Source organism: Kryptolebias marmoratus, linkage group LG3 (assembly GCF_001649575.2).
Source record: "Kryptolebias marmoratus isolate JLee-2015 linkage group LG3, ASM164957v2, whole genome shotgun sequence".
Taxonomy (NCBI): Eukaryota; Metazoa; Chordata; class Actinopteri; order Cyprinodontiformes; family Rivulidae; genus Kryptolebias; species Kryptolebias marmoratus.
The window spans coordinates 18,784,761-18,807,166 of record NC_051432.1 but is presented as its reverse complement, the minus strand read 5'-3'; the positions used below and the strand labels follow the sequence as shown (position 1 = coordinate 18,807,166).

Sequence of the window (22,406 nt, the reverse complement as noted above, 5' to 3'; positions counted from 1 at the left end):
AGTGAAACAGAAAACGTATTTAATAGTTTACATCAATTTAATAGCATAAATCCAAACAATGGCTTCTTATGTCCATCAGAGCATTTGACTCTTAAGGGTAAATGCAGCACAGCAGGTAACAGCAGTTCAGAGCAGTCAGAGAGAACTAACTAATCTCACCCTTCTTAAACTACACAGAACAGGATGTAGCTTGGTATAAAGAGGAACTTTTGTGACAGCGTTCACATCGGTCAGTGCAGAGTTTTCACTCTCCTGCTCTCCGTCTAGATAGAGCGGACAGTGATAGACTGATAGCCGTGTGGCAGGCTGAGGAGAGACGCCTGCTTGAAGACTGCCTGAATCCAGTAAGTACGAACTTTTACAAAGCAAAGTATCTGCCACATTCTCTGTGCTCCTGACTCGAGCCTTGACACAAAGAAGAGGCATCGAAAATGGCTGAGGGCAAAGAGTGTCCTGTAGGGCCCCGAGCTCTGCATCCCATGATGCTCCTCTCAGCTCCAGGCCACACAAGTACACATCATTTGGAGGAAGCAAGGCTGGGTATGTGTCTTTATACAGAACCTGGAGAAAACAGAACATGAACAATTATCACCATGAGTTATCTAAACAGGGTAAAGAAGAAAGTTTTTATTTTCATTTACAAGATTTACATTTAGAAGACGATAGAGGAATAGATCAAATTTTGTACTGTACCTGAAAATGCAGTGTTATATCACTCAAATATTTGTAATTTTTCTGAGCAGCCTCTCTCATCAATGCCACCAGGAAGCCTCTGGGATTCCTAAAAGCAGCTAGTCGATAGGCACCAGGTGGATCTGATGTGCTGTGGTGCCAAAGATAAGCACTGATCAACTCTGCCCTCTTCTCCAACTGAGACACGTCGGTGCAGTTCGTCGGGGAGGCGAAGGACAACATGTTCTGAACAGGCTGTTGAAGTCGTGAGAGGAGTGAGGGCACCAAATCAACGAGATCATCCCATTCAGCCCTAAGAAAGTCACAAAGGGGACTGCAGGAAACAGTTCCCACATTTCTAATTAAGCTGTCTTTCTTCTGTGTGAGGTAACTCTTGAGAGCCTGCAGTCTCTCTCTTGCATGACCGTAGGCTGGCAGCTTGACCAGCTGATTCTGTTTGGTGCTGAAACGCCTCACTGCTCCTGAAGGAGTTTGGGAGGCCTGCAGGAGCAGGTTCAGGTGCAGGCTGTTGATCTTGGTCATCTCGAGGGCCACATCCACACTGAAACCCAGCACCACAGGGTCACTGATTGCTAAATCCTGAAAACGATTCTCCAAATCCTGCAGTAGTCCTGTTAAATCTAAGGAAAGAAAATGCACACTGCATCAATACTTAACATATAGACAGTAAACAAACAGGGGCAACATATTTATTACAATTAGCATTCACCTATACTGGTAGGAATTTATACTGGGCTCTTAAACCTGTCTTTATATAAGTCTTGGGTAAAAAAGTACAATACACTGATTGGGTTTATATACAAGATCTTCAGTGAAAATTGTCTGATTACCAAATTGGCCCCAGTTGCTGATAATATCTGACAGGATGTGAGGCCCACTGCCTGAAAGAGATGACTCTGTACCAAAGCAAGTCTTGGCGAGATTCTCCACCACCTCTGAATCTGAGGAATCCATTACATGGCCACCATGAACAAGATGCACTAGGAACAAAACATAAAATAAAACATGGCTAAAGTGTGCAATGACTAAATAAGGTAGGCAGTTTTATTGTTTCAAGTTGCTTCACCTGCTATATACTGCAAAGCTTTTGTTTTATCATGGCAGAGGCTGGCAATGCAAATGTGTGCATCTAATAAAGCAAGGAGGTCCTCCTGACTCCTTTAAAATAAGAAAATAACTGTTATAAGAATAAACTGATCATCAAAGTTTACATTGTTATCCTGCTTTGCTCACCAGTGATAGAATCTTCCGAAACCTAAATATTTATAAGTTTGTCTCTGCAACAAAACAGAGTGGAAGATGGCAATGCGGAGCAGTAACTCCACGTTGTCATCTGGGGCGTGTGACGATGGCTGAGGTTGACTGACCGACGCCACCTGTTGCAACGAACAGCTCAGCTCTTCTCTTAGATCCCAAGGAGCATCACAGACCAGGGACAGGGCACACATTTGCACTGCAGCTGTAAAAAAATATAATACTCATCATTAAAACAATTACAACAAAGACAGCATAAAAATGTGTTTTTTTATATATATATATATATATATTTAATTATCTTGATCACTAACACAGGTTAAGACAGTTCTTTACAAAAACAAAACAACAATTATGAAGCTGAAGGTGTGAGAAGAGAAAGGACACCAAATCAATGAGACTATTTAATTCAGCCCTAAAAGACTTGCAAATGGGATTACTAGAAACAGTTCCCACATTTCTGATTAGGATTAGAAGATTGAAAATAACCAAAAAATTCAAGGGATCAGTTTCTCTACACTGAACAATATCTATAACTTACTAACCAGACACAGGGGTGGTGGAAAATCTACTTTGAACTGTAGCTACAGTAAAGTGAGTGACCGAAAGGGAAGATGGGGATAAAGCATTAATAAATATTTAGTTAAGTTACCTGGTAAAAAGTTTGAGGCATTTTCTTGAGTTACAAACCACAATCGAAAGCGTGGGTGAATCCTGCACTTCTCCTCTGTGTAAAATTGATGTTGGCACAAAAGGAAATAACATATTAACGCATTTAAGATAACAAATGTAAGTTAAAGTGACTCTTTGTGTGCTTCTTCCTGTACCTTTTAAGGAGCAGACCAGCTGTCTGAGGCGAGCCATCACATTAATGTCCCAGTGCTCCAACAAATGGCAGTTGTTAAAAACCAACCAGTGGCCATCACTAAAGGCTTTATCCATCATTGAAATAATCATCCCTGAGTCAAACTGTACCCCAAAGGAAATGACTTTTACCTGAACCTAAAATATGCAAAAGAGCAAAAAACACCAATCACTGAACTGAACGTATTAAGCCTATTAAGTCTGAAACGTAACTGTAAATACTGCGTGGTCACCTGGTTTTTTTCTTCCACAGAGTGGGCCAACTGGTTTATTAAATGAAGAGGCTGAATCGTTATCTGCGTATCTCCTTCTGGGTTGGGCAACACAAGAGTTATTGGTCCTTCGTGTTTGGTTACATTTTTTATGAGAGCCTTTGGGTCCCCGGCGTGAGAAAACCCTGCTGACTTTTCAGACAGGCAAAATAGGCAGGCAGCTAGAGCATCTGCCACTTTCTCTAAGGAGTGTGGAAAGATGGTTTTCCAAAGGAGAGCCCGCTGTAGCAGTGAGAGGTGAGCGTGAGAGCGGCAGGGAACAGTTCCTACTACAGTAGACGATGTGAAATGAAGGTATTCCTGCCACTGGATGGGAGAAGTGCAGATTGATGCAATCAGCCCTCTGAAAGATGGAATCTTTTCCAAGACGAGAAGCTCAGAGTAAATATGAGTGGGTATCCAGCTGAGTAAGTGAGTGGATGAACTCAAACTATTCTTAGAAGAGGTAGATGTTTTTACTTCATTTACATTGTGTTCTATATCTTCAAAGCCCCTGAGGAAGATCATCTTCTCTGCTTCAGAGCAAAGCTGATTGTGCTCAAGCACAGCCAAGGACACCAGGAGCTTCAGAACGGCAAAGTGTCTCTTAAAGAGTCGAGGTCTGTATTGTACCAGCAGCTGGAGCACCATCATGTTCATAATTTCTGGTAACATGCTTTCTGCTGCTTTCCCAGTTGTGTATGACACTAACGGCCTGCACTTTACACTGAAAGCTTCCTGCATCGCTTTGATGAAGTCATGTAGAGAGAAGTAATAGGCAGGAGATAGACGAGCTACCGCCTGCAGAGCCTGGTAGAGGGCAGCAGCCAGCTTTGTTAGCTGTCGCGGAGCAGCCAGCAGAGACTCGTGATGCTCCAGCTCTTCGCTCGTGTGCTTTATCTCAGCCTGCAGGTCCTTCATTTCTTCTTGACAAATAGCCACATGGAGAAGAAGATACGCATCTTTCTGCAGCAAGGTGTCCGATTGTTGGATATAGTCCATCAAAGCATCCTAAAACAAGAATGTTTAGAGTAAATGAATGTGCAGCAGCTATGAAAACAATAGCATAACTGTTAATTAGTACATAGTATGATTGTGCTGTATTCTGTCTTCACCTCAGGGCAGATATTGGAGAAACAGTGGTTAATTAGATAACTTTAAAATTCAATTCACGCCTTATAAATTTCAAGATGAAGTTCCCACATCACACAAACTGTAACTGTAGAGGTTAAAATCAGTTTTTTATTACAATTGAAAACTAATCAAATACCATTAAAGACAAGAAAACAGCCTTAGAATAATTTGAAAAAAAAAGAAAGAGGAAGAAGAAACAAACAGCCTGAGTTTCAATGTTGCTAAAAGCTGGCCTTTGTCACCTCTTCCGACACCAGTTTCTTCTGCAGAAACTGATTGTAATTCTGGTACCGCTTGTGTTGAATCAGCAGCTCTCTACACTCTGACTGCAGCAGCTGTGTCAGCATCGGTTCCTGGATCTCTTCGGCGCTCAGGGAGAGGTCAACCACAAGTACTTGAGTCAGGATGGACGGATGGATCCCTAGGGAACAAGAGCAAATGAAACTTTGAAGTATTACTTTTAAATATGCAGGGAAAGGTCAACTCAACAAGAGCATCCAGTTTGCTGTAGTTATTCCATGTCAAGGTCTAGTTGTTTATATGATCTATTATCAGCTACAGTTTTAGACAATATTCAAAAGAAATGCTTGCACATTTACTTTATTGGAATTAAAAATAGGATGGGTGCAAAAAAGCCAAGAAAGGCAACAGTAACAGAGCTTTTTACCACTGCTAAGTAATCGGACGGGCAGATTGGTGCTGAGGAAAAGGCAGAACTCTGGATGATTCAGCTGAAGAGGCTGCTGTAATCCAGGAAACCAACATCCAGCAGGGTGTGTCAACCTTGCCACAAACTCAGGACTAGGTTCTGCACGTTCCAAGTGAGTAACTAGTACTCTCCATCCTAAAAAACAAAATGTCTGAATGAGTACAGGGCTGACGAAATCGAGTTTAACATTTAGTGTAATTCACAGGCATGTTTTCCGTTGTAACCTTTTCTGATTCACCTTTCTTAGCAGCATGGTCCAGCTTGTCCAGCAGCTCTGAATCATCGGCACAAACCACCAGCCTGGCCCCTATCTCCTCCTCAATCTTTGTCTGCTCCCCTTTACAGCAGGAATACAACATGCATCGATTTACAGTAGTTTCACAACAACTCACAAATTCAGAAATATCTTAAAGAATATAGCTAAAAGGTAAATATTTTACTTAAACATTTTTATTTAAATAAAAATCAAATTTGTGGACAAAAAGGAGGTTTTTAATGATATGTTCTGTCTTTATGTTTAGAGTTATAATGCTAATACAATCAAACACAATGGAATTCTGTTCAACCTACTTTTACAAAAAATATATATTTACAGGGGTAAAGCAGAAGTATGTTTTGGAAATGGAAGGACATACCTGTAACAAACCAGTTCTGAGAGCTTCTTTCTAAATGCTGCTCTGTGTCTGTCAGAAGAGGCCAACGCTGTATGATGGCACCGCTGCAGCCCCACAGCAACAGCTTCACCACAAGTCTGGCCGACAGATCGTCTTCAAGCTGCCATTCGTTCATCCCTAACAACTGACCAAGAGGTAGCTGCAGCCGCTCAGTCACAGTTATGGGAAAACCAGGAGGGGGTGAAACAGATTCAATGTCTACGTGTGTAAACAGGGACGTTCTGAGGTCTGTGGGGTTTATGTTGATGCTTCCTGTGTGGCATAGCTCTTTCCACTTGCTTAGTAGTTCTGTCCGCAAGTCAGGCCCAAATGGGCCTAAGTATGAGATGATTGCAGCAAGAAGAAGGGCGTCACCAGGTATGTTTTGACAACGTAGCTCTGCCTCCTAAAAGGAAAAGAGAAAATTACTTCAAGTGTAAAAATATATGTTTAATATTAAGGAAATTTATAGTATATATATAGTTTGCAGATTCTGCCCCACCTGAAAAGCAGCCTTCCAGTTTTTTAAATGCATCTCCAACTGCGCAGCGCATGCAGCAGCTTCTTCTTCTTGAATCTCAGCTTTGTATAGCTGAAGCATAAGGTCATCTAGCTCCTTTTGTGTAAACTGAAGCTGAAGTTCAGTATTTTCTAACTGCTGGTCAACCTGCTTCTTGTGCTGCTTGGCCAAGTTCAGTTGGCTTCGAACCTCACTGGCCTGAACTTCTAACTGCGACTTGACCAGAAGCCGGTGTTGCATTGAGCAGAACTCGTACACAGCCTGAACCCATCGGCTCAGGGACTCGCAGGCCTTACTGACCTCTCGCACAGACTCTGGGACAAACTGAGGGCTGTGAACTATTTTTTCAAGCTGCTGCAGCTGCTCAAATGACAGACCAGAGCGGTCAAAAAATTCCATCTCCTAGGGGTGAGAAAAAAGGTTCAGCAAAAAATCAAATCAACACAAAGTGAGAACTAGAAGCACTCAAGAGAGCGCAAACCTCCTCCAAGGCCATAGCATCATTTAAAAATAGTGACTGTGATTTCAGTCACCATCAAAATTGAATCAATTGTTTCTTGTGACAACCTGAAACTTTAATCAAAATCTGTTTTTAAGTAATCTTACAAACAGACAAACAAACCAATCAACACTGCTGAAAACAACCTCCTCTGCAGAGGTAACGATCAGCAACAAAAAGAACCCTGCCTGCTTGCTTGTACCACTCACAATGCAGTCTTTGAGATATCAAAAAAAAACCATTTTCTTTCCCACACCTGAAAAAAGTTGGGTTGCCCGAGAAGCTGCTTGGCACTTTCCCAGCCTGTTGGACAATTAAACAGCAAACAAATGGCATCCATGATCTTCACCACTCCATCAGGTGGATCTCTGTAGTGGCGCACCTCTTCCAGGTCCGATGAATTCAAGCACTGGAGAATCTTCAGACCTGACAGGAACACCGGTTTTATCTGGGGGAAATAAAACAGATTTCTTCACATCCTCCAACTTCACTACATCATAAATTGCTTCTATGATTTTGGAAAATGACATTACCGATGTCTGAGCTTGATTAATTTGTTCCTCTAGGTGATTCAGTTTGTCCTCCTCTACTTCACAGTTCTCTGAAGCGGTTTCAAGCAGAATCTTCTGGTCCTCTAGAGCTCTATAAAGCTCTTTCTCAAGCTGCAAAATATATAAAAAAAGAAAGAAATATATTTTATGTAAAGATGTCAATAATTACAAATCACAAATATCTTTAAATAAACATTAATGAATACAGTACACAAAGAATAGTTACCTATTTTGTACTGTAAAAAATTTTCTCATTATAACCATACAGAACAATAAGCTAACTGAATAGTTTATGCCTAAATGCTCAACATTACCTGCTGTTTCTTCTGAGTCTCCTCTTGCAGTCTTATTAAATGCTCTTGATACTGCAGAGCTGTGTTGTTTAGGACATCCAAACGAGCCAGAGCAGCTGAAACTCTGAAAAATAACTACTATTTAGTTTTTAAACTATTGTAATGTAGTTGTTCATTTGTATTTTTGTTTAAATCCATTAGACGCAACTTAAACATGAAGTGGATTTGCATGATTTTATCAATCTAACCTTAACAAGTCAGAATTTTTATAAATGCACTGTAATACGATGGCATAAAAACTATTGCTGCTGATGTGTTTATTACTGTCACGTCAGACGTTGTTTAAGTTTGTGAAAAAGCTATTGTTCTTTGAGTGGCATGGTAATTTACTGTAAAGTTCCAGCAATACCATCGCAACTGTAAAGATACAGCAGAATAATAAGTCTCAAAGATTCAGATGTAAAAATATGTATTCTGATTTAAAGACAGCTACCTGTTGTTTTTGTTTTGCCATTCCCCTAGCAGTTTGCTGCAAAGGTAGCTGAAGTATGAAATGAACTCCACATAAGTCCGAGGGCTGAAAGGCTGAGGTTTCAGAAAGACAGAAGCATATTGATGTGCCGACTGATGGATTCCTGCCAAGGCCACAGTCACTCGGTCCCCAGAGCTCTCTCTGGGCACTGTACAAAAAAAAAAGAACAGAAAAGAAAATTTGATATGTTTCAGTGAAGTTTGAAACAAATCCGACTCGGAAAAGATGATGAAAAAACCAGTGTGCATACACCAGCTTAAGTGTTGTGACTCTTCACTGAGGATTTTGAGGCACTGAACGGCAGCTTCCATCAAAGACTGTTTGGACCACGTCTTGTACACCTCTACACAGCAGCTGAGCCTAATGGCCTTGAACATTTGTGCCTGGATTATAAAAAAAAAAAGAATTAAAATAAGACTGTTATTCAAAACATGCCAAGCTCTTGTGTCATTCAAGTTGTTGCCTGGGATGTTTTTCTGCACAGTAAATTGATCTGAAATCTTCTTTCTTGATGACTGTTTGCAGTTAGCTTGTATTTATTTTGACAGAGTTGTACATTTTTGATTGCTTCTTTGGTGAAAGTGATCAGAAAAGCTTGCATTTGTTACCGAATGTAGATGCAAGTTTTGACAACATTTATGAAAATAAATTACTTACACTCCAAGTTTGGGCTTTTTTGTTGTCAGGTATTGTACTGTTGCCTGTCATGGTGAAAGGCATCAATAAAAACACATGAATGTTTTTGTGGACTTGACTCAAAGACCTGTGAGGGGGAAGAAATAAATAATTATCTAAAGCTTCTAATTCACAAACACAACACAATCTATTTTCTAACAAAAGCTATAAATAGTCACCTCTCTGACAAATATAAGACTTTCTCCTGAATAATCTTATTCCACCATCATCACTGTATTTTAACCACTAGTGCAAGTTAAAGTGAACATACAGTATTTGACAATAAATACCAATTGGACCCTCAATAGACCTAATGTTTACCAGGTAACAAGCTCTAGTTTTTGCATAAATATTAAATGATGAACTGTGTCTTTTCCACTTACTTCTCAGTTAACCAACTATCCATAAGGGATCTTGTTGTGTGTTTCACAGCAGTCACTCTAGAGACGAGGTTCTTCAACTCATCCTCTGTGTAGAGCCCTGGGAAGACTTTCTGGGCCATCGCCACCAGTAGTTCTTCTCTAACAAGTGGACTGACTTCTTCATGGAGCAGTATGATGACATTAACTCCATCCACATCGGCTTGTTTTCCAGCTTCTTTCAGGATTTCATGCAACTTGTTCTCATTGCCAGAATGTATTTCCAATAAGTGACAGCCTGTGAGGTAGGCAGCTAAACGCACAGCAGTTTTACGGCCCGTTCCTCTGCCCAAACCGATCAGTACTCCGTGGCCCCCAGGTATGAGCAAAGCCCTAAGGATGTGTAACAGCTGACTCACACCATGGCTGTGCACAATGTATCTGGTTGTTGTGTTGCAGACATGATCAAGATTCTTCGTTTTATCTTCCTCGTCTCTCTTCATGAGTGCACATAGCTCTTGTTGTTGTACATCAAAGTCTTGCTCCTGATACAAGCATCCATCCTTAAGTTTCTGTTTCTGATTTGTAAAGTTCAGGGCCTCAGAGAACCTAGGTCCATACACAAGGCTTCTCATTATGTCCTCCAAATGCTTAAAAATCTGGTGTTTCACAGTTTGAGGTCTTAGGCTTGTCTCTTCTGAGGAAAGCTGTTTAGATTCTGTCTGAGTACGACCACTCGACTGGCCTGCTATTTTTGCTTGTTGATGCAGATTTGTAGGATCAAGGACCTCATCTACCAAGGTGCATTCAGCCTCCACAAGTAATGAGGCCTGATTTTCGACTTCTAAACTGCCTGGATGGTTTTCATCAACTAAATTACACCCAAAGTGATCTGCAGCTGTTCTGACTAAAAGTGACATGAAAGTTTTCCTTTCATCCTGCGAACAGAGCCTATCACTGAAAGTACGCGTGCACTCATGCAGCCAAAGATGTACTATTTTAAGGTCTAATACTGTCAGACCTGACAGGGCTAGAAGAGATGGTGATGGTGTATTTTTGTTTTTCTGGGTGAACATTGTGTTTGAGATGTCATGCTGCCACAGGTACATCCCTGAAAACACCTTCTGAATGTCGTGATGAGAAAATATGAGGTGGGGCCTCCCTGCAGAGGGCTGGAACTGGGCACACACGGTATCAAACAGACTCTTAGTTGCAGTGATAATGCAGTTCGACATTTTCTCCATGCTGTGATTTATTGGCATTTCTTTGAGCCAAATTTCCATCCACGAAGAGTGAAAAGACAAGATGACCTTTGTCGATAGGCTAGGGAGGACAAAGATGGAGAACAGATGTGAGAGCCTTAAAGATATCACATCATTGCAAGGATCACCCAGTGCAGAGATACAGCTTGTAGCCAGATAGGTCACAGTTCGAGAACTCAGCGCCTTAAAGAAGTAGGTGTCAAAAGTCAGAACCTCTCCCTTTGAAATGCTTTGACGTAGCGTCTCCAGTGGTGTTGATACTTTTCCAGAGATATCTGTCAACAATAAAGACAGAACACATACAGATTTTAAAAGGATTCATCTCATGCAAAAGTAGATTTCAATTTGATGTATAAAAAGAATAAGGATATTTTTGACTTACCACAGGGGGCTTCATGCAAATCATCTACAAACAGAAGCAGGCCTGGCTGTTTTGTTATAGAACCCAGATTATTTTTCCGGTTCTTTTGGAAGCGGATGCTGTTCAATATAATGTGCAAATCTCTGGAGCTCAGGAGTGGACTTACTGGGAGGGTAATGTGTGGCCTTTCAAAAGTGAGTAAGGCATTGCACATTGTGGTTTTTCCAGAACCCGGTTCCCCTGCAAGCAACACTGGCTGGTTTGCCTCCAACATGAGGCTCAGAAGATGTCTGTATGTCCCAAACTGTGCAAAGATATTTTAGAGCCTTTTGACTTTAGGGTTAAATAATAATAATAAAATGCTCAAATATTTGAATGTAGCTAAGAACATATTTTATGTATTTTCTCTACAGTTTATAAACAAACCTTGGGAATGATGGATTTTGTCAACTGGGTCTCGTTCGGACACATCTTACTATCAACTCCAAAAAAGTGCTCAAATACACTTTCTTCATCTGGAACCAAAATTTTGTATCTAGAAGAAAACAGCACCTGGCGAGCTAACAAGTCAAACTTTTCCCAGTGGCTGACAATAGAACAGAAGAATTTTAAACAATATTAGTTGTAAGGTATTTGCATTGACACTTTGCATATAGTACAAATGAACAGTTTTCACACATAAACTAACAGCCACATCAAGAAAAAAATTATTATTACCGAGAATGCAAATGTCCACCAAATCCCCAAACGTATGAAACCAAGAAAAGATTTCTGATGAGCAGGTCCTGTTCATTTTGGGTGTTGATGCCTGGGTTATTGGTTCCATCTAAAAAGTACATATGATAGTAAAGTGTTACAGTTTTAATAATAATAAAATGATTGTATACCTGCCACAAAATCAGTTCATCAGTGGTGCTTTCATACCTCTTTTTTCTGTTTGTGATGTTTTATATTTTTCAAACTGGTTCACAAAATGATGCAGGAGGGCTCTTAGGATCCTAAAAAATGACATGATTTCTTGCAGGCCGTAGCTTTTACAAGATCCTCTTTCAAAATGGTTGGCAGAGGTTAAATCATTTTGCACAAGCAAACTCAAAGTGCTTGAGAAAAGGTCATCTGCCAAACGATTCCACAATGTCAGGGTGTTCTGATCCAGTTCGTGTTCAAAAAAGAGAGCCTCCATTTCACTTTTACATATAGCCTTCCAAAGATCAGCACCTGTGAAATAAATAAGGCTGCAGCGAGTCACTGCAGATGGACTTGCATCTTGTAGGTCTGTGATCTCCATAAGCAGACTGAGGTGCGGTTGAGATAACAATGTTTCGCCTGACGGCAGACAAAAATATGGGTCTTGAGAACTGAACAATGTGGTTAAGTAATCTAACCAGCTAGGCTGTCCCACAGGCTCCCCATCCATTACCAACCACTTCATTATCAATGCCTCTTCCGTTTTGCTCCCATTACTGTCGATTTCAAAACACGTGCAATGACGTTGTCCTAAATCTCTCAGTACCTTTGCAACAGCTCCATCTTTCCATCCTCTCTTTTCACAGAAGCAGCCAAACAGCTCATCATGGGACATAGCATTGGGAAATAAGACCAGACTTTGAACAGAGCACCAGTTTGACACTGAAGATGGTGGATCTGCATGTGAAGTTTCTCTTTTGATCATATTCTCATTTTCAGGCACGTTCTTCTCTTTACTGGAAGCCAGTCTGTTGAGTGCTCCAGCCAGAGTTTTGTAACAAGCTGATTTTCCGCTACCTGCAGGACCTATGAGGATGACTGCTGGAGAGAACTTCAGGGCCTGGTAGAGTGTAAGGGCTTTGCTAATTATTTCCATGTCAGAGCAGAGGTGTATTCGTTGCAGCTCTTCCGTAAGCGCATCCTGAAATTGATTCTTTTCTCCTTCTTCAATATATTGTTGAAAAAAGGGAAACTGGCACACAATAGGAAATGCGTCCTTGAAAATCTTATAAAACTGTGACGTTTTCTTGTGATCGGGTATCAAAACAGAAAGAACTGCTTTGACAATAGCTGATTCCTCCATTAAAGACTGGATAACTGACAGCTGAGAAATCCATAACTTTGAAAGCTTTGCAGTTTCCTTTTTAGCTTTCTCAAAAGGTTTGGCAGTCATATTTTGTAAAGGCAAAAGCTTGTTGTGTTCAGTTGCTGAAACTTTAGTCTCATTTGAAACATCTTGTTGACCTGCAGCTTGCTGTAAGTATAATTCAGAGGCAGAGAGTATCTTTTGCAAGATGACGAGAAAGCAACTTTGATCATCTGTGAAAATATCAGCCAGACAGCTGGAATCTTTGGCCAAGCTGATCAGGGACACCAGACGATAACTTAAAGACATGGCTTCCGTGAAGCCCATGGATGTTAATGTTACTTCAGCAATAATCTTGTAATCTGGGTGTGTCAGTGCCACAGGTCTGGTTGCAAACCGTAGACTTTCTGGAATCTTGGGAGCATACCCCTTTGATGAGATGAGACATCCATAGCTTGAAATGGGGGAGATTTTTTTCCCTAATAGCACAATATGGCATTCTGGATCAGAAGTGCTTTGGCAATCAGTAAACCTTTCATCTGGCACGTTTTCTGGCTCATCATTAGCTCTTTGACTTTTAAGTTTTTGCAACCTGAAGAACTGGTGTATGTCTGCTAGAAGCTGTCCTAGTGAAAACAGGACATGTTGTCTTAGTAAGTCCACAGATTCCAGCAGAAGCCACGCTCCTGACTGAAGGGCACCCAGCAACATCTGCTGAACAACACCAGATGTCATAGCTGGATAACACTGTCTGAGAACATACAGCTGTCCCAGAGCTTTCCCTAGCTGGACTACAGTGTTTGTTTTTCCAGACATGGAAGGTCCACTCACAAACCCAGGTCTGTACCTCGTCAGAACAAGGACTATGCTCTGTATTGCCTTGTCTGTGGAAGGAGTATGCACCATCATCAAGTCTTCTGGTCCATAATACTCATAGCCATATTGAAACTGGTGTCCTAAAACATCCACATAGCATGACGAATTACCTGTGTCATGCAGACTCCGATTTTCTGGATTTATATAATATTTCATCAAGCTTAGCCACTCAAAAGATTTCTCCAGGGCACACGGTACCTTCATGAGCCGTGACAACTGCTGTGCGTGATTCATTGTAAGCTGTACTAAAGAACGCAAACACATCATTGTGTACTTGGAAACTAAAGATTTACCTTTAGAGCCCATTACTGCACTCCTTATGGTATTGCCAAGGATTTGCAGTTTTGCAGCGCTGTTTGTCTTTATCTTGCTCAGCTTTACGAGACTCTTTTCTTGAAAAGCCTGCAGAACAACATTACACCAAACTGCCTCCTCAACCACCAGCAGACACTGAAGTGGATAATCAGACAGCAGATCTAATACAGGTTGTAGATCTTCCATTGTGTCAGCACTGCACGGCTGTGTGTCTCTGTCTGTGTTGTCACATGATAATTCTTGACTGGATGATTCACAATGGCTTCGCAGCAATGCACATTGTTTCATGAGCTTCATCATGGTCAACTTAAGCTGTTTCTCAAAGACACATAACCAATCCAGAGCATCAGGATTTGGTTCCAAGGGAGGTTGAAAAGAAATGTATTCCTGGAGGCTGCCAAAAAAACCAAGCACCTTCATTTGTTTGTTGTTTTCAGGTGAAGGGTTACAGCTCTCCATGCTGATTTTATCATTTGGTATTTCAAAGTCCACTTCAAGCCAGCACACTCCTTTGAAGCATTTGCGTAAAAAGTTGTGCACTGTAACAGGCAGAGGATGATGAGAAAGTAGTTGCATCACCTCCCTGTCACTCAAGAACCAGAGCCTTGAAAACTGGTCTCGGAAGGCACAAAGGAGCTCCTCCATCTGGTTGGCAATGGCTTGCATTGTTGACAAACCATCTGTGAGAATCTGGCAAAGTCGATTACCTTGAAATCTGTCATTTGTCTCAGTGAACACAAAGTTCAACACATGGGGGTCTGCAGATACTGAGTGCATAATTTCCTTAAAGGTCTCATCAACAGGTTGAAACCACCTCAGCTACAAAAAAAGGGAACAACAGTTGAACTTAAAAATATCAAATATCATTATCATCAATAAGAAATGTACAACTTATGAAAATAATGAGGCATACCAAATCTACTCCTTGATCATAAAAGCATGTTTCTCTCAACAGCTTGGTCAGGGAGGCCCATATTTGTTGGTGTCTTTCAAATAAGTCAAGCAGCTTAGCTGTAAATGTTTAAAAAAAAAAAAATCAGTGCGCATTTCAAGACAAATAAAGAAAATATTGCTGTTTTTACCAAGCTCTTGTAGTGACTGAACCCAATCGTCCAACTGTAGCCTGAATTCAACACTGATTGGGGACTTCAACATGATGGACAGAGTTATCAGATCATTGTCTATCTCAGTAAAGAGCGTTTCTAGACCTAAGAAAAGAAACATAATGCAAGTTTAAACAGCTTGTAAACAGAGTATTGTTGATACTCATTTTCCACCAAAAGGGGAACCAAAGTCATGATAGTGACATCAATGGCTACATCTATATTAATATATGATATTTAGTCTCACCGGTAATGATGAATCTAGCATCATTACAGGAGCATGGACTGGCTGCTTGAACATTTGAAAGGGTGCCTTCCGGGGGCTCGTTTTCCTTTGATAATCCATTCTGTGTTTCCCAGTGCTGACAAACAGGGAGAATGAGTTCATCCATCTGAAAAAGCCTGTCCTTCCATCCCAGAGAAAGCCTTTGAAAGCTCTGCTCCACGCTCCACTCTGTTTGTGCATCTCTGCATATCTGTCAAGGTAAAAAAGTGCTGCAAGTCTTTCATGTGGAGTGATTACTGAGCCTGTCTTCACAAGTGGATATTTCAACAAATTATCTGTTTCCTTGTTTCCACAGTGCCTTGTTCTGAGTATAATCTCTTTACCTACTTACCTTGTCAATTAGTTTTTGGTAAGTTTCAGGTTTCTGAGACATGACTTCATCAACAGTGAATGTCTTCCCTGGCACATACAATAAGCCCAACCCTGTAAAACAAAATTCATTTTATTCAAATCAGATATGAGAATCAGATCCTATTTTGTCAGTAAAGTATGTTAATACAGTGAAAAAAAAATTGACTCCAGTGTTTGGTGTCTCTCTATACAAATTGCTTTAAACAATATTCACTCTCTGCTTTAGGCTATAAACAATTTCCTACATACATTAAGGTGCAGAAAACATATAATCATATTAGATATGCTGTGGACCATTACACTGTGCTTGCATAAAAATAGAATATAAGCAAAATCCCAAACCTTGGAAAATAGCTTTCTTGTGATTTTCTCTAAGTGTAGTGCTGGTCAGCTTTGCCATCACTTCAACCTGATGACTTAGACGATCCAGGACTTCTGAAGTCCCCTCTAGCACTGCATCACTTGTAGGTATGATATTTGTCAAGTCGTGAGTTTGCTCCTTCCACTTGGCCATTTTTTCCTGAGCCTGTGAGATCACAACCTGACAAGAAAGACAGAGCTGCAGATTAATGAAATAAAATTATTACAATTAGTTTATATTTTTACTGACTGACGCAACATTTGACATGAGACAGTAAAGATCAACACTAAGAATCTAGGGAGTGCCTTAACTGAAAAACAAAACACTCTTAATGTTATAATACACCTACAGAGCAATATACAGTTGAGCTTGTTACCTGTTTAAATTTGTATGCATGTTTTATAGGTTTGTATCGTGTGCTTTTCTTATTTAGAAATAAAAAAGGCAATCAGTACAGGTTAGACCACATTTTATTTAAAAAAAATATGGTACAACAAATCAATACTTTTATGCCCCAAATAATCTTATTCTTGCCATTAAACAAAAAGGAAATGACCTGACAAGTTACCTCACTAAGTTGTAGCTGTTTCCAATCTTCCAACCATGCAGTGAATGCAGCTTTGAGTTGCCACAATTCTTTGCGAGCTGTAACCTTCCTTACATCTGCTGTCAAAATGGTTAAATCCAGTGGATGTTCTACGGAACAAAAACAGAAGTTATGCAGTAACAGTAGATACCATCTTGTGGAAAGACTAAAAGTATTTTTTTTTCCTATAATCTACCATTTATTAACCAAAACTCTGAATTATTTTCTTTAACGTCTGAAAAATTTCATTATGCCTCACCTTGCATGTTTTGACTGCTTCTGTTGAGTTCTTCCAGCTTTGTACTGAGACTCTGCACATGTGCACACATGTAATTCAGCTTAGAGACCATCTCATTGGCATTCTGACTCGGGTCAAGGAAAGGCCCAGATGTAGCCTTAAAGACGATATTTTTAAGGTCACAGGCCAAAAATGAAACCATTGTGTCCAATGCATTAGTCACTGAAGGAAGACACATGTGACTATCTGCTTGCTTCAAGAGGGAAATAAAATCATCCCACAAGCTCAGCAACTAAATATAGAACAGAAATATCAGAACATCTACGGCAGTGAGAAAAGTCACTTCTGAGATTTGATCAAACAGCTGTAATGTTTCAAAGTTACGCTCACAAATATGCCGGCAAACCTTTTCTTTTAAAGTCAGCTCCTGTTCAGTCATTTTCCAACAGTTGATGATAATAGTGTCGTGGAGGGAAAGAATATATTCCAAACGTCTCTGTGTGTCAGCCAACATGTTCACAGATTCCCTCACCTGCACGAGAAAGAAAAAAGGAATTGTGTTTTTCCAGTAATCAATAATATTAATTAGGTACGATAAGTGGAAAATATAGATATAACAATTTTGTTTGTAACAACAAAATACTTGAAAGGCCTATGAACAGCTCCTCTACCTAAACATGTGTGAACTTTCCAAGCAACCTTTCTAAAACTTCTAATACAGTATTTATTACTGGAAATCATATACAACACACCAAACTGGAAATAAAACAGCTGCTGAAATAGTGCGTCTTTAAAATACTATATTGCAGGAAGCAACACCTGATACTCCCAGATCATGAAATCAAACTACATAATACATTTTCTCTTACATGGCAATGTCTTCCACATAAATAATTCAGTGTACTTGAATATGTGACTAAAAGGCAGCCATAAAAAAGCCCGACCTTTCCATCACTTCCTCTCAACTTTGCATTATTCTTTTTCCATTGATATGAGTTTCTCTTCAGTGCGATGCATTTGGTGTTTCACATGTTTTGAATGTATTTTTAGAGTTTCCATACCCTCAAAGCATACACTGAGAAGTCATGCAGGTCTTGGGGTTCTGACTTCAGTTCGTCAGACGTCTTCACCAAGTCGGATATGAAGCTTTCTGACTTCACCTTCGCCTGCTCAACCAGCTGCTCCAGGATCTGCTCCTCAATGAGGTAAAGCTGTTGCCCTGAAAAAAAAAAAAAACGAGGTGTACACAGAAAATTCAGTTTAAATATATAGTGCCAAAATATACACAAATCATATGGCAAGCTGGCTTTTCTTTAGCACCTTGTGATGTATAGGTAGGTAGTTGTGATTGTATTAGTTTTATTGTTTGTTTATTGCCTTGTTTATAACTGAGAACATAGTTACAGCTATATATTAGAACATGGAATAAGAACAATTTTCTTTTTTTTTTTTAGAAACTTAAGATTTTGCTACATCTTAAACTTTAATTTAGTGAGGTTGCTAACTTGTCAGTCGCACTTCAAGGTTATGCTAAAGGCAAGTTTTGCCATAATTCAGAGAACACATACGTAGAGCTTCCTTTGTGCGGGTACAGCTGACGAGGAACAGTTGGTTGGAGGTACAGATGAATGAGTCAACTGTGTTGATTCTCTGAGCCCAGGCGCGCAGATTTTTAATGCGCTCCTCGTATAACGCAGCAGGCTGATCCTTCATGGATTCCAAAGAAGCTGGACTCCACTGGGTAACAAACAAATGGACGTCCTTCAGCCACGAATAGCTTCTAAGGGCCTGCTGAATTTCTAACTCAGTGTCCTGAAAGCAACAAGCAAAGAAAAACATTAGTAACGCACACACTGTGAATGCTCCTTCGGAATTATTAAAACTGCATTAAGATCATATCTCATATCTCTTATTGGACTCAGAAGTAAAAGTCTTGCCTGCATGATCTTGGCCTGCTCAGTCTCTACTTGTCTTGTAACATCACTGACGCTGATATGCCACTCTAATTGTGTTTTGGACAGAGGATAGCAGCAGCCACGAACCATGTTGCTTTGCACTTTTAGAGAAGTTGCTTCAGACTGCAACAGCTGATGATTTGGGATCTCTCTGAGTGGTAGATCATTCATTTTATCATTGTTTTCTCCTTGGGATAAAACAAAAGTCGGTACTGCAAATGCACAAAAACATAATAAATAAGGATTTTGCAACTAAAGCTATTAACTACTGCAAAGTTTACGATGATCCGAAGAGTTAGCTTAAATCAAGTGATTTTAGACCGACGTTATGCTCAACAACAATTTCTACAGGAGTGATCATACCTGAATAATGAACACAGCCACAGTCAGAGATCAAGCTCTGATCAGAGTTACACATATTGTTGCTGATCTCCCGGAAAAATCCCATTTTTTCACACATCTGCTAGAAACAAAAAGTGTTCATGTTGTCATAAATTCATGCTCACTGCGCTAAAAAACAGTCACGACTAATAAGTTTCAGAAGAATGAAACATGAACTGTTTTGCACATCGACGGTGTGATGCAAAATACCTGAATGACGGTGCTGACAGCAGGTAGGGCACATTCACTCACTGTTTTGTAAAATTCATGGACTGGTGGGTCGACAGTCAGCTGACTGATGGAACTGAAACACAGGTCAGTGTAGAAGAGACAGCACTGCCGGGATGAAGCCCTCTGACAAAAACAATAAACACATCAACAGATTTTATTAAGTTAGATCAAAACATTGTCTGTTTTATATTGAATTTAAAAGTGTTGCTTCCTTTGGGTCTATATTTATTGTCATACTTTCAGATCAAGCTTTCTGTGATAATATTGTTTTGAGAAACATTACAGAAAAGGTCGATATAACTGCTGAGGTACTCTGCATCATCAGGGAAATTCATAGAAGTTCTTCTGACACCTTTAAGAACCTGAGGAAGAAAAGCCCATCCTGTTGGGTGACTGTGACGAGACTCTGCACAATCATTTGATGGACGAGGGCAGAAAAACTGCCCAGCTTCTGCAGGACCTTCGCAGACTGGCACAACTCTTTCTTCAGCTGATGCTGGTAAGCCAAAAGCAGGTGAATGGGTTCAGAACATCCGGTTTGCCTCTTTGCAAGTTTTAGACGTATCTGGAGCTCTTTGTGTTTCTTATAGCTCTCCTCTCTCACCTTAGGATAAAACAGCTTTTATTAGAGTTGATACAATCTTTTTTTTATATATATAAAAAAAAGTTCTATACATCTATTGTAAATATTATGCAAAGACATTAAAAGAATATTAATGAAAAATACATGTTTTGCTCTTAGTTACTGCAATGTGCAAAGAAGACAGGAGGTTAATATTGTAAAAACACTAACCGCATTTAGAATAACAGCACGATAGTGGGATAGTCTCTCCAGCTTCAGAAGACTCTTTTCATTCTTGATTATCAACATTTCTTTAAATTCCAGTAATGTGTAGGCTTCAGAGTCATCCAAATACATCAAGTGTGTCTCTTTTAGTTCTTCAATTACTCTGTAAAAGTTATGGAAGTTTTTTTAATGCTGCACAACTATCCTGCAATATAGAGTTAAAAATCTGCTCCACTCTGATTGTACAATAGTATGTTAAACATACAGTGTATATTTCATTATAACAACCTGCTCAGTATAACTATCACTCTAAATCATGCTTAAAGACTCCAGTAAGCCCAAACTTACGTGGTCAACAGATGAAGACCACGTCTGAACTGAGGGACGGCCACAAGAAGAATATCCTGCAGATTCGTACACTTTCTCTGAAAATGGATCGTGCACATGTTCTTATACCACCTGTCACATTTAATCACGGGGCAGATAAAAAAAAGAAGCATGAAAAGAGTTACGCAAAACTTGTGCTCAGGTGCTGAGCGTAACAAAGAACAGCTGCTGCACTCTACCTCGTGAAAGCTTTCTGCACTCTGAAGTTCCTGAAAAAAGGGATCTCCTGCAAAGCTGTCCACAACACGTGCTCTCTATACCACTCTGTGAGACTCACGACTCCACCGAAACCTGTCTTTGTCACGTGAATTACGGTGCTAGGGGAGAAGATATAGTGCTCAGGGCCTGCCTCACTAGCATGGACCACTTGCAGGTCATAAGGTCTATGAAGAAAGAGAACACTTGACTGTACATGTTTATATTTTAAGCAAAATGAGATCGTAACAGAAAGATTTCTCCCCACTTGTACCTGTAAGTGTCCCCCTCCGCTTCTTTCAGGTAAAACAGCTCCAGTTCCCCCAGGTCTGGTTTCTGGGCAAACATCTGAACAACATCTGTGCCAGTATGAGGAAAAGCAGCTGGTTTGGTCACGTTTTTGTCTTTGGTTATCTTTTCCCCTGTACATTCTGGTACCTTTACTGGTTCATCTTTTTCTACTCGACTGAAACAAAACAACAACAGCAACAAAAAACAGCATAAATTAAACAAGGATTCCTTTAGGAGTCATAAAGCGTGAGGGATTAATATTGACAGCTACATCTGTCAGCTTTTCTGTCACAAAAAATGAGACAACACAAAGGTTTAACACTAGCATGTCACTGTGGATGCAAAATAATGTGTGTTAATTTTGTGTCAGCGGCATACAAAGGCACAGCCAAGTTGTAATTATTATTTGCCTGCTCTTTTTTTTTTTTTTTTAAATGAAGAATTGTGACAGCTGTAATAAGCCAGAATCAAGCCTCTCGATTAATCATTATCACATACCTTTCTGCTTTCAGCTGAGTCAGTCCAGTGGGGATGGCAGTCCCTAAAGTGGCAGCCATTACCCTGGGCCCTTCTTCCCATTTTGTCTCGGCTATGGCTTTCTTTGTTCCTACTTCAGCAATAAGACGAGGCAGGTCCAGCAGTGACAAAGGTTTGTCAGGTGGGGCGTTCTTAAAGATGGCTGTGTGACTGAACAGGCGCCTGTCTGCAGGGGCTGTTAACAAACAGGATGGTTCTGGGCGCAGAGGTGGGAAAGTCACTTCAGCAGCGTGGGCCTTTTTATTGACTTTGGATGCAGACCTTGTTGTGTCTTTATCGGAGGTCTGAGAAGATCCTTGAGTTCTCTCATTTGTTGAAAGGGCAGCGAACATGCTGCTGCTCTTTCTGTGTATACCATCAGCTGGTTTGACAGAAACGAAATCGACCTTGCCCTGACCTCACTCGCTCTGTAATTTCTAAAGAGGCAGAACAAAAAAAAAAAGAGAAATATTTAGCCTTGCTTTTATCTAGCATCATGCCACAGTACAGCTTCCCACTCTGCACAAGCTACACCACACAAACAAGGTGTTAGTTAAATTAGCAGAACACTAAATGTATGTTTTTACATTCCTGTGCATAGTTTCAGAGAACAGCTTTTAATTGACAATGGTATTTGTTTTCTTGTTTAACACAAGCAAACTTTCACCTTTTCAGAGAGCTCTTGTTTGAACTTATCTGATTAGCTCTTCTCAGTTATCCTAAACTGCAATGCTATTCACGCTAACTTGCTAAACCGCACGCTAAGTGCGCACTCGCTTTTTATTAGCTAGCTAAAAATGCTAACAACTTTTATGACAGTAAACGAGTTAGAACCCGAGAATCACGCTTGTCTGGTTCCCTAACGTTTGGATAGCAACAGAGTG

At 40.2% G+C, this 22,406-nt stretch overlaps 2 protein-coding genes across 2 annotated transcripts in view; both read right to left on the bottom strand.

The window, feature by feature from the left end:
• Nucleotides 1-22,406, bottom strand: part of LOC108232337 (extracellular serine/threonine protein kinase FAM20C) — a 33,303-nt gene that overhangs the window by 2,157 nt on the left and 8,740 nt on the right. The gene's annotated exons all lie outside the window — the stretch shown is intronic.
• On the bottom strand, nt 3-21,941 carry LOC108239105 (dynein heavy chain domain-containing protein 1; the record flags this gene model as incomplete). Its single annotated transcript, XM_037974715.1, has 43 exons — nt 3-561; nt 694-1,313; nt 1,524-1,673; nt 1,760-1,851; nt 1,927-2,152; nt 2,600-2,674; nt 2,775-2,949; nt 3,045-4,073; nt 4,439-4,617; nt 4,864-5,040; nt 5,144-5,242; nt 5,541-5,964; nt 6,061-6,480; nt 6,834-7,025; nt 7,111-7,239; nt 7,443-7,545; nt 7,915-8,101; nt 8,204-8,336; nt 8,611-8,716; nt 9,012-10,524; nt 10,632-10,914; nt 11,037-11,196; nt 11,328-11,436; nt 11,535-14,673; nt 14,768-14,865; nt 14,937-15,062; nt 15,205-15,433; nt 15,575-15,666; nt 15,937-16,135; nt 16,524-16,651; nt 16,801-17,071; nt 17,186-17,311; nt 17,841-17,998; nt 18,348-18,591; nt 18,717-18,946; nt 19,098-19,194; nt 19,326-19,469; nt 19,699-19,950; nt 20,140-20,296; nt 20,482-20,592; nt 20,700-20,903; nt 20,990-21,181; nt 21,505-21,941. Coding segments are annotated over 43 exons (13,641 nt in total), but the record flags the coding sequence as incomplete, so codon positions are not given.